The sequence below is a fragment of the Poecile atricapillus genome, chromosome 1, assembly GCF_030490865.1.
Source record: "Poecile atricapillus isolate bPoeAtr1 chromosome 1, bPoeAtr1.hap1, whole genome shotgun sequence".
NCBI lineage: Eukaryota > Metazoa > Chordata > Aves > Passeriformes > Paridae > Poecile > Poecile atricapillus.
Window position 1 is genome coordinate 31692865 of NC_081249.1, and position 12591 is coordinate 31705455.

The window sequence follows — 12591 nt, forward strand, 5'->3', positions numbered from 1 at the left end:
GGAAGTTCAGAGGAGAAAACAAAGCTCTCATGGGAGCAGGAATCCATAGCTTTCATTCAAACCAGACATTATGTGTGGGGAGTTGTTATCCACATACACTGTAGTGTGAGGAACACTCTTAGGCTTTTCTGTCTAACACTTTATTCTTAAAGGACTAGACATTTCAAGTAAAAATAAGATCTCAGATGATGGATTTTCTTCTTGTGCAACTGAGCACCATTCTTCACATCACATTACATGATTCTTGACCAAGGCATGTAGCAAATCTGGCTTTACGAGTAAGTATTGTCAGTCTTGAGGCTTAATGTTAACTTCCTGTAGGTCTGAAAAATATTTGCAGGCCTGTCTGCATAAGTTAACATATTTCAGGACTCTTCTGTTCAGACATACCTAAGAATGGTGTAATTCAGATTCAGAGGCAATTAATTAATTAAAATTTTGCTGGTTTTAAGGAACCATGAGAGGAGATTTATCCTCACTTTTTATAATTACTATGAAAGCCTCAGACATTCATGTTGAGGTTTTGTCTGTACAATGAACATTGACAGTTTGTTAAGCCATTTCACATTCTGTCATCATTTGATAGGTTTCTTTTTAAATGTCTGGGCTCTTAAGAGTCAATCAAACTGAAAGCATTTATTTAAAATCAGCCTGGTATACTGATGTCTGTAAAGGTCAAGAAGGTGTGGGTGACTAATGCAGAGAATCAGCCAGCTGGTTACCTGATGTGATAGTGGTGGTGTCAGGGTGAGAGGTCTCAGCCTGTAAACTCCTTTTTCCTGTTGGATCCCTGTCCTACTCTGGCCGGAGTCTAGTCTTGTTTCCCAAGCCTCCACCCTCTCCCTGAACTGCTCAGTATTGGTAACACTGCTAAGCCTTGCATTATGTTGTACAGCAAAAAGGAAGAAAAGAAAGAGGTTAAAGAGGAGAAAAAAGAGGAAAAGAAAGAGGAAAAGAAAGAGGAAAAGAAAGATGACAAAAAAGATGACAAAAAAGATGATAAAAAAAAAGAAGAGTAAGTATAAAGAATGAATGTGTGATTGTAACACGTCTCCTACATTACAAAACATGGTGTAACATTTAATTGTAACACTTATAATTGTTCTGTAGACTGCAGATTCTTAGCCTGTCAAATTTTTTTGTCAAAACCTTCCTTTTGGGAAGGTTTCATCTGCTCAGCAAAGTTGTTGTATCTTGAAGACCTGTGTTTAGATCTTTCAGAAACAGCTTCCTATGTCAGTAAAAGGGAGTTGAGCTACCTCTGGTCACTTTGAGTTGAAGATCGCTTTTTAATTATGACAACACTTCAGGACAGCAGCCTGCTTTGCAGAGCTGCACAGACTTTTCATTGTTCTAGAATTTCCATAACGATTCAGAGCAGATAAACCAAAAGTCTGGTTCATCTTACCATGTAGAAATATCTTACATGTAGAAAATTAAAGGTTTGCTAGTAAGTTTAGTTATTTCACTGACCGGTATATTTAATTACTTAGTATGGTGGAGTTCATTGCTAGTGATCACTAAAATTTGCTTCTGTTGGTTAGAGGATAGTGTATATCTGTAACAAAATGAGGTAATTCGAATGCTTTTGGCAGAAATGGATCCTGTTCTTGCTTTTTTTCCCATAAAACTGACCCAAATACAGGACAATTTAGTATTATCAGTGATAAAAGTGACAATGATGGCAGATAAAAAGAGAATGCATTTGAGTGGCCTTCACAGTTAAGGAGTATGTTAGAGTAATACACTGTAGGTTTATATGTATGTATATGGTAGCACCTGCTATATAGACGTGAGGGCATTCCAAATGGAATCTGATTGATCTCAGGATCTTTATTAATCAGACATTTTAATTGTTTTTTTCCAATTAGAAAGCCTTTGTTCAAAGCACTTTCTTTTGGCTTTAATTACTATGTAGTGAAAGCCTGAGCTTTGCAGTAGCCAAGAGTGTTTTAAAACATTTTGTCAAAGAAAATTAATGTTTTAATGTCTACAAGGTAGTAAGTATACTCGGACATATAATGACCATATTTCATGGTCACCAGTTTTGAGGTGGTGACCAGTTTTCTAGAAGAAATGGTTTAAAACCAGTAGTGAAGATGGTAAATACTTTTTAGATTAAAGCTGCTTCCTTTACTCACATTGCCTGGACATTCAGCTGACAGCAATGTTAATGCCAGAAAAAGACACAGATTTGAAATAAGTTATAATTGTATTTTAATATATTTGCATTCTTGGAGATTAGGAAAAGTCCCACAAGTACATATTCAAGCATTGCCTGATCACATACTCTGCACACTATTACACAGTCCACAGATCACACTTCTACTGTTGAAGTAATTTTGCAGCCCGGGATCTCAAATCCACTAATGTATATTTCCTCTTGATTGCATGCCTAATTGCACTCTATTCCATATCAATCTTTCTCATGCTGGAGGTGGGCACTTCTGAGCATACCCTGTGCCATGAGCCGTGCTGTTCTTTAAATCTTTACCTTCCAGGCCTGTATGCTTCCTTTAGCATTACTTCCTTGTTGTGAGGCATAAGGAGCCAGGGCTGTGAATGGGTGAAATTCGCCTTTACATATGAAGACATGTTTCAGCTCTAGTCACACACCCTGTATGTGCATATGCACACAGAGATTCTTACTTGTACAGACATGTATTTGAATGTGTATGTGTTTTACTTGTTCAAATGCATGTTTATACAGTAATTTCCGTAATAGATTTGCTAAAAGCCAATAATTAGCCTGCAAAGGAAGGTTCCTTCTCTAGCAATGAAATGTAACCTTCTAACCGGGGTGATAATAAAAAACATTTAACAATTAAGTGTTTTTTCAGTGTGAGGCTTAATACAGAAGAATATCTCCCAGGCTATGGGTTTCAGTCTGGGGGATATGAATGTCTGTGTATTTCTTTCCACTCTTATTTACTTTCTCTAAAGTTGGGTCAAACAAATAAATAGAGCTTGTCAGATGGGATGCCTGGTATCTCATCTGTACTGCCTGCATGGATACCTCCTCTTCTTGGGCAGCTGTGAGTTCATGGTGAAATGAACGGCCTCAAGAAGAGGGAAATCCAGCAGGTTGCTTGCTCACGTTTCTAATGTAAATCTGCATGTTTTACTTTCCAGGCAGAAAAAGGAGGTCTTTGTGATAGATCCTTCAAGCAATCTGTACTACAACTGGCTGACCGTAATTGCAGCTCCTGTGTTCTATAACTGGTGTATGCTAGTGTGCAGGTATGGATTTAAGTTAGTAACAATTTTACATTTCAAGCCTTGTTTCCTATGTAAATCACCCTCTAATCTCCCTGCGGTATCCTTTGGGTGATTTACCTAGAAGGTTTACCCTTCTGCTCTTAGGGATGTGTGATATGCATACCAGTGGGAATAGATTGTCAGTGTTTTGCTTTGTTTTTTGTTTTTTTTTCCTTTTTGTCTAAAAGCAGGTGGGTGTAACTTGCAGTGTGTCCTCATGAGCACTGGTGTGGCCTTTGTGTGCCACCTGCTGGCTGGCGGCTGAGCTGTGTCCTGGCCGCTGCATCCCTAAGCACTGCCCGGGATGAGGGCTTCCCACCACTCCGGAGAGGACAGAAAGGAGGGATGTGGGCAGTGGTGGGGCCTCTTAAATTCATATAATGCATCTTTTGGATGCTCGAAGGGCAGTAAGATTTAAATCAAGTATTTCTTTTCCATGGTAGAATGTAGAAATCAGTTTCAGTCAAAGTGATGGAGTGTTGTAGAAATGGTTTCCTTACACTGTGTAAGATGGTAGGAAGAGAGGAGAATGGTTTGCCACTGAGAAACGAATCTTTTATTTGGGAATTATCGTCATGGAGATGTGTATCCCGTGAAATCTGATGCACTTTTAACTGTAGGGATATGTGTAGTCCTCCATAAGTGCACTTGTGTGGCATTTATGTGTTTGAGTTTTATTCCTATGCAGAGCACCTTTGAATTCTGAAATATCCTGGTTTCTGTTTGGACATAGCTCTAGTGTGCAGATGTCTGGACATGGAGATATGCTGCCTGTAATATTTCTGTTCCAGAAATGTGTGCTAATGTGTTGCTAGGGCACGTAATGCAAGCACTCTGCTTATGCAGTTGGTCTAATTTATTTTTTTTTAAATCTATGGTACTTTAGAGCCTGCTTTGATGAGCTACAGATGGACCATATTAAAATGTGGCTGTTCTTGGATTATCTCTCTGATATTATCTATGTTATTGACATGTTCGTCAGGTTCAGAACAGGTGAGTCTACCTGGGATTTTACAGTGTTTTCAAATACGGCAAAGGATGGGAGCAAAAATTCTCCTGTGGGGTCTGACCACTGTCAGAATATGCTGTCAGAATGCAATAGTGGAGGCTTTTGGAAGATGAAGTATCTAATCAGTTTGGATTTTTTAAGGCCATACATTTCAACACTTGCTCTTCACTTGTCTCTAAATTCAGTTCTGTCAGTAATAGGCGTGCCAGATGCTGAGTGCGTAGCCACTCTAACAGGCTGTGTGGGGAAGGAACAATAGGGCACTTGGAGCAGGAAACCAAATGCACCCCACAAGTGCTGTTTTCTTGACCAAGCTGTGCAGCATCCTGGTCAGAAGTGCTTACTGAATTGGTCAAGTGCAAGACCTGGCACCTGTCTCAGCCTTTAGTCTGTGGTCCTATGCCTGGAACAGGCAGTGTGGCCCCTCTGCCACTGTCTCTGCTTCCTGCAGCCTCTATGAGGTCCTGGCTGGGTTTCCCACTGCCTGGTGATGGGATAGGGTTAACCCAGGAGCCTCTGCTCAGGTCCTGCCTTCCTGGAGGAAGCATCAACCCAGAGGATCATGAGAGCTGTGCCATGCTATGCGTTAAGTGGTTCCTTTCAGCTTCTTGTGTGTTTCTGTAATCCAGGCAGGCTGAGATTCCAGCCTTGAAGTGGTATCGGTTTTAAACTGAACAAGGTCATAATACAGGCTTAAGCAATGATGTACAGTGATCCACATCACCAAGTTACTGATAGTCCTTGGTGCACTTTGGTGCTTGCACTTCGGTCTATGCTAGCAAGCACCCAAGCACCTAGCTGGGGACAGCTAGGAGGACAGCAGCGGTTAGGTGTTCTTCATGGTGGTGTTTTTGGAGGGGCCTGGAAGAACTTACATATGAATAGAAGCTGTCATGGTAGCTGGTCTTGGGCCAGAAAACATCTCCTGTTGCATTCTGTTCACTGGTACAGACACAGCTTCAAAATGTCCCTTGAAAGGGTCCAAATCAACACTGATAATTTAAAAAAATGAGAGTAATTTTAAATCTTTCATTTTAACATCTTATCCATTTTTATCTATTTATTTATTTAAATTCATGCTGACAGCTTGATGTTAATTATGGCCTGTGACCAAGCTGTAAACACAAGTACAAGAAGGACTAAAAATGCTGTCATGTGGGAAGCACACAACCCTTGGCAAGCCAAATTCTTAAACTTAGCACTTGTTCACAGGAAAGTCAGTTTCAGGTACCAGCCTAAATCACAAGAGTGCTGTATTTGGGGCAGGATGGTGGGGAGCGAGGTGTTCATTTTCTTTGTGTAGTTAAAATGTCAACTGTGCCAACTAAATTTACCTTCTGCAGTTACATCTGTTAATGTAATGGGAAAGAACAGAGCATAAATTAGGCATGTCCAGGCAAAGCAAGTTATAAATTTCCATGGGCTATCCTGATAATGATTATATGGCTGTTAAAGCCTGACTGGAATTTGAATTTTCAGGCCTGGCTTGCAACTGCAGAATTGCTGGACCCATATCCAGAATGCTTCAGTGCAGGTGTCTGCTGTAATTCCAGGCACTCCAAGAAAGAAGTTGCTTCTTTTAGGTGGCAGAATCTTTGTCAACTTTCTTAACAGTCCCTCCTGGCTCTGCCTTTGCCTGTTGCCTTTTCCTGTGAGTCTGCAAGGTCCACCTGCCATGGGGAGAGAGGTCCTGGAAGCCTTTGGGGAAGAGAGAGACTTTCTGCTGTCTGAGGGCAGGGTCTGCCTTTGAACTGAGATCTAGGTAGTCCCACAACTACTTTTGGTCATCAGCTTCTCCATGGCATATTTCTGTCTAGCTGTAGTGCCAGTTGGACTGCATTTCACCTATTTGGTGACTGTGCACTGTGAAACAGAAAAGATTTATGTCTCAGCAGCTGGTTGTGTTTTGTATACCTTGTGTTCTAATGCTGTCAAAAGATTTTACTGTAAGACTTCAGTTCCATAAGAGAGGAAAAAGCTAAGGGACTTTTATCTCCTTTCAAGAGGAAGGTGTTTTCAAAGTTATTTTTTGTAATTGTGTATCAGAAATTCATTAGTCTGGCCAGCTTTTCTGTTTAGTTGTATAACTAAAGGGCATATTTGACCAGCTTTTTCAGCAGTTTTCTGGGAGGCAACACATGCATGGCACAGGAACTACTTCCATTTGTAGTCACTGTCAGTTTGCAGATCCAGATACACACAAATAGATGAGGCATTTGCAGATGTACCACACATTCCAGAAATAACCATGCTGTGTAGGGCACAAAGAAATGCCTCTTGGTGTTCCTCAGCAGATGCTTCCCTGAGAAAGCTATAGATGGCTTGTAGATTGCTAAGGGGTTAGTAAAATGTGATAGTCCTGGATACACCAGGAATATTTTGTTTTTTTCTCAGTGGACGTTTTCTCCTGAGTGGCCCAGTGGGCTGACAGTTGGATATCTCCATTGCAATTGCAGCAAGTATTTTGCAGTGCATAGGCTGTTCCCTGTGGAACACTGGTACTGCCCTCAGAGGCATGAAACAGTACTGTGGTTGTACTGTCTGCGGTAAAGGTCTCTCACTGCAGTTTATATCTACTTGTAAATTTTTTAAATCTAATACTTTTCAAAGTCTTTGGAATGAAGAAATATTGTTGTGTGAAAGTCCGCTTATTAGCTCTCTCACTAGAAACACAAAGTGCAAACCAAGGAAAATCATGTCTATTTTAATGTTGGACACAAGAGGAAAAATATGACTTATGGAGGAGGGTAACTGCAGTTCTTGATCTCAGGGATATCTATATTGTTTGGGAAAAATTTCCAGCAATCCATTATACCTACTTATTCTTGGTATTTTTTTTTAAAAATTCCACTCCGATTTTATACACAATTGCTTAACACTTTCTTAACTTCAGTTATGACTCATGCCAATGATTCAAGAAAAATTAGATACTTGAATCTCCCTCTTTTTTTTGCAAAGATACTTAAAAGAAAAAGATACAGCTGTAGCAGAATAGACTGGAAAACCTGAGGGAGCACTGTGGTGATAATAGAGTCATTGTTCTTAGTCGTTATGTATTCAGCTTTGAAACTTGATTGAAATATTTAAATATGCAATTAAATGACCTCAATGTCTGTAGGCATAACAGTACAAATTTTAACATTCTTAGGCCTCAAATGTAAGTCACTCACTACTGTTGATGGTATTTTTATTCTAACAAGTAAAATCTTTTTATTCTCTGAAGGCTTCCTTGAACAAGGATTGCTGGTTCAGGATGAGAAGAAATTACGAGAACATTATACCAAAACTATGCAGTTCAAACTGGACGTGCTGTCTCTTGTGCCAACAGACCTGGCATATTTCAAGCTTGGTTTGAACTACCCCGAGCTCCGATTTAACCGCTTGCTGAGGATCGCTCGGCTCTTTGAGTTTTTTGACCGTACTGAGACCAGGACAAATTATCCAAACATGTTCCGTATTGGCAATCTTGTGTTATATATTCTTATCATCATCCACTGGAACGCGTGCATATACTTTGCGATATCAAAGGTGATCGGGTTTGGAACCGACTCCTGGGTGTATCCCAACGTGTCTGTTCCGGAGTATGCGCGCCTGTCCAGGAAGTACATTTACAGTCTGTACTGGTCGACGCTCACGCTGACAACCATCGGGGAAACACCGCCCCCGGTGAAAGACGAGGAGTATCTCTTTGTGGTCATTGACTTCCTGGTGGGCGTGCTCATCTTCGCTACCATTGTCGGTAACGTTGGCTCCATGATTTCCAACATGAATGCTTCCAGGGCAGAGTTCCAGGCCAAAGTGGATTCCATTAAACAGTACATGCAATTCCGAAAAGTGACGAAGGATTTGGAAGCCAGGGTTATTAAGTGGTTTGATTACCTCTGGACCAACAAGAAAACAGTGGATGAGAAGGAAGTTCTCAAAAATCTGCCTGACAAGTTGAAGGCTGAAATTGCCATCAATGTCCATTTGGACACACTGAGGAAAGTGCGTATATTCCAGGATTGTGAAGCTGGACTTCTCATTGAGCTGGTGCTGAAACTGAAACCTACGGTCTTCAGTCCTGGTGACTACATTTGCAAAAAAGGAGATATTGGAAGAGAAATGTACATTATTAAAGAGGGGAAACTGGCTGTGGTGGCGGATGATGGCATAACCCAATTTGTAGTCCTAAGTGATGGCAGCTACTTTGGTGAAATCAGCATCCTAAACATCAAAGGCAGCAAATCTGGCAACAGGAGGACAGCCAACATTAGGAGTATTGGTTATTCTGATTTGTTCTGCTTGTCTAAGGATGATTTAATGGAAGCCCTCACAGAATATCCAGAAGCCAAAAAGGCTCTGGAAGAGAAAGGACGTCAAATTCTGATGAAAGACAATTTAATAGATGAGGAGGCAGCAAAAGCAGGAGCTGACCCAAAAGACTTGGAAGAAAAAATAGGGCGACTTGAAGTAGCTCTAGATACGCTGCAGACTAGGTTTGCAAGGCTCTTGGCAGAATACAGCGCATCTCAACAAAAGGTGAAACAGAGACTTGCCAGAGTAGAAACCCGAGTGAAAAAATATGGTAGTGGCAGCTTATCAGTTGCAGAAGCAGAGGCTGAGAAACCTGAGGAGAAGAAGCAGTAATGGAGTATTTCTATTTCCATGTTTATTGGAGAAAGTTGAAGCACTGAAAGCCATAAATGCATGTAAATATGTGTGTGCATACATAGACATAATTATTTTTATATGAATTCAAGAGAATGGTTTTTAGTATTTTTAACTGAAGCAGTATTTTCTTGTAAATAGAACACTGTCACCTTCTTGGGGGGAGATTTGGTCCAGCACTTGGTACTTTTTTGTACTGAGAGTGGGCTTCTTACAAGTCATGCTCAGAATGTCTGTTGTGTTTGGTACCTGTAGGACTTGACACATTGTCTCTACCCACACATCGTGTGTTAAGAAGGCATTGTACTTGAAGTAGAAGAGATTAATTTTTTTCCTTTTTAAGAGCTTAAAAAATGTTTATAGGGTACCCTGTTCTAACTGGCTACATTAGTAGCAGATTAAGTGCATGGATGGATATCTGGGTTTCTCAAAATCTTTGTTCTTTCACAGTTGGTGCAAACAGTTGGATGACAGCTAAGCAGTATCAGGTACCTGGCCATTGCAGTGCACCCTGCATGTGTCTGAAATAGCCATGCATTCAGGTGCTTTAGTCTGGTTCTCTCTAATGAGCTGGGCTCTGCACAAAGAACCATGTTGACAGGGTAGCAGTGCTCATTCATGTCCCTTCTGGCAGGGTCTGTCACAGCCTTTGCTGCTCTGCAACTGCTTCACCAGGGGAGAGAGCAGGGGAATCCTCCCTTTTGTGTTTTTTAGCCCAGTTCCATCCACAGTGGTAAAGAACCTCACTTGGAAAGGAGTACCCTAAAGCTTACTGGTGGAAGGGTAATACGGCTTCATCAAACGTGGGAAGAGAAAAGAGTCCTCTGGTGTGTGCAGCTCCTGTATGTAGGGTACTGAGTGAACTCCCTGGCAAAGTGGGCAGTCCCAAGGGAGGCTACTGAGAAAGCCCGTGGGCTGGCAGGGCAGGCTGTCCCTGCCTGCCAGGCAGCTTGCTTCCATAACAGGGTTTCTGCAAGGCAGGAAGAACAAGCCCTGTGTTGCAAAGTCATTCCAGTCACTAAGGCCTATATTTTCTTCCTTTTTATTTCTTCTAAGGATGTCTACTTCATCTCCCTTTGCTGTTTACTGCCATCTTTTCTCCAAAGTAGTTGTCAAATGACCTTGTTTCCATTAGGGAGAATGCAGAAGATATTAGCTTTCATTTATTGCTGTACAGTATTTTGCTGTTATGCAACTTTCCCTTTGTTACTTTCATCCTCCCATATCTCAATGGCTTTTGAAAAGTACGGAGTAGCAGAGGCTGTTCAGCATGTATGGCATGGGATCCTCCAGTGGCATTAGGTATTACTGTGGTGGGCAGTGCTCTGACTTTAGTTGTCCTCAGCCCTGACTTACGACAGCATCTGGAGTCAATGGCCTGGAAATGGTTGGGAAAAAAAAAAATAAATCACCCACTGAGAAGAGGGTGATTTAACTGGGTGGTACTGGAATGAAAAGAGACAGTTTTGCTAAACTGAATACAACTGCTTAGAGTAAGCCCTTGTCTCCAGGCAAGCAGCTGTTCCCTTCTATTGACACTTCTGAGCCTGGTGAGGGAGACAGATCTGAGTATGGAATAGGGCTTTGCCAGCAACTCTGGCAAAGGGACATCTGGGTAGTAATGTCCACATATGGCCCTCATCTAAACTCCTTTTATCATTAGCCTAGACACCAACTACACTTATGGATCTTCCCTAGACTGGGTTTAACCTTTTTTTTTTTCAAAATATCCACTGATTGTAACAAGTGGTTTGGAAAGTAGCCAAGATCTGTTTGTGACCAGTGGCACCCAGGAGTACTGGTCCATCAGCTGAATCTTGTCCTTATTTTCTTAAAGGGCTTGAGAGAAATGGGGGAGCTCTGAGAAGCTGGTTTTGGCAGGGGTGTAGTGTCCTTGGTCCCAACCCAGAGGTGGGAAGGGCTGAGGTGGAGCTGGGCTCACTGCAGGGTACCCCTGTGAGCACAGATGGTGCCGTTAGAGACTGCTCAATTTGCAACTTTCACCTGGTGACAGAGGTGGGTACCACAGTCGCCTTGGCTGACATTCACTGCTGTGTGACTCAAACCCACTATATCTGGTAGGGGTTTTGTGCATATCGGTATGTTCTCCATCAGTCATCATTCTCTGTAAGTACCTATCTACCCACCCAATATAGCACAGCTGCTCCAGCCACGGGGTATATATGAGAAAAACTGTTTAAAGTACTCTTTATACCAAATTTATACCTCTTTAAAAACCCTAAGAAACACAGGACTGCTTTTTTACCTGATGGATCAGAACAGCCTAGTCTATCAGTTAAATACATGTTTTCTCTACCCTCTCTGTGCCTCTTGATCTGGTTTTCATATGCCAGAAAAAGAGCATTTTGATGCTATTGGCTTCAGTCACTTTGAAACATACAGCTTCTGGCATGATGAAATCACATCCTTTAAAGTCTTTCATCTCTGTAAGATGTTTTTTCCTCTTTAATGTGGCTACAGCATGTACATTAAAATATTTTGAGTAATGTTCAAGCAATTGTGTGTTTTCTCTTATCCATATCCCTCTAGATTTTAGTGTTTCGTGACAGGCTTTGATCAGATCAACATTACGTTGTCCAGAAAATCGTTAGCTGGAACAGAGATCTGAAGTGACATAAAACCAAGTGGGAATGGTGGTCTTCCCTCACTACAGGGCAGCTGGCACACAGCTTTGGTCCTGGGCCCAGTTTTGACACCATCCCTGCGTTTGCAGAAGCCACACAGACACAAGAGCCTGACCATTACCCCCCTGCCCAAGGGGTGGCAGGTCCCATGGGGCACAGAGCCTGCCAGGCTTTTCATGTTGCTGACACCTGTCTCCTGTCTTCCCAGCTCCAGGCAGGGTGGCACAGTAGGGACAGTTAGCAGAAATAAGTGTGTGCAGCTTTCTGCTACTTGCACACAGGTCACCTAGCAAAAATTGCCTGGCACAGACTGGGCTAAGCTTGTCCTTCAACCCTGCCCCAAGAGAAAGCAAGGCACAGGGCAGTGCTTAGAGCATTTGAACATAGGCCCAGAACCTAGAAATAGGTTTAATGGCCACAGCATTCACTTCATGTGAGCCTAAGCAGGTAGCCATGGCCTGGCACTGCCACTCCAAACTGTCTGTGCTGAGTGAGACACCAGATGGGCAAAGTCTGAGAGGTTTGAACTTCTGCTCCATGTACAAAAGGAAAAGAGAGGTGGTGGAGTGGCACACCATGCTGCTGCTCAGTGAGCTTTTCCAGGGAAAGGGCCTCAAGTCATGGACCCTGCACCCTGACAGCAAATGACTTCAACCTTGCTCCTCTCTGAAGTGCTCTCAGTGCTCTCCCCATTCTTTTAACCCCATCCCCTACTATTACTTTACTTTACAGTTTTTAGAGCAGAAAACTGTTCTGCCCAAATTCAATGAACTGGACTTGAGAAGCAGCAGTGACAGCAAAACAGCTCATGTATGTGTACAGCTGAGGGGTTTTCTTGACAGCACAGCTTGCTCTTCAGAAGCAGCCCAGGGAAGGTACAATCGTGCTTTTAAAACTCTTTTCTCCAAGACTTTGGCTTTAGAGCTTCATTCCTGTCAAATATTTATTAATGTAAAGTAGGAGGGCTCTACTTCATGTTAAAAACCAACCTGCTCATTGTCCTTAACCCCACAAAAGCATTAGTGCTTT

General features: G+C 42.0%; 1 protein-coding gene across 2 annotated transcripts in view; it reads left to right on the forward strand.

Annotated features, from left to right (window-relative positions):
• Positions 1-11431, forward strand: part of CNGA3 (cyclic nucleotide gated channel subunit alpha 3) — a 30475-nt gene extending 19044 nt beyond the window's left edge. For both annotated transcript variants that reach the window (XM_058833244.1, XM_058833252.1), the window contains exons 5-7: positions 3133-3240; positions 4145-4251; positions 7491-11431. In XM_058833244.1, the coding sequence (XP_058689227.1) occupies positions 3133-3240; positions 4145-4251; positions 7491-8896 (1621 nt within the window). In that variant the 3' untranslated portion in view covers positions 8897-11431. The remainder of the gene's footprint in view (positions 1-3132; positions 3241-4144; positions 4252-7490) is intronic.
• Positions 11432-12591: the final 1160 nt, after the last annotated feature.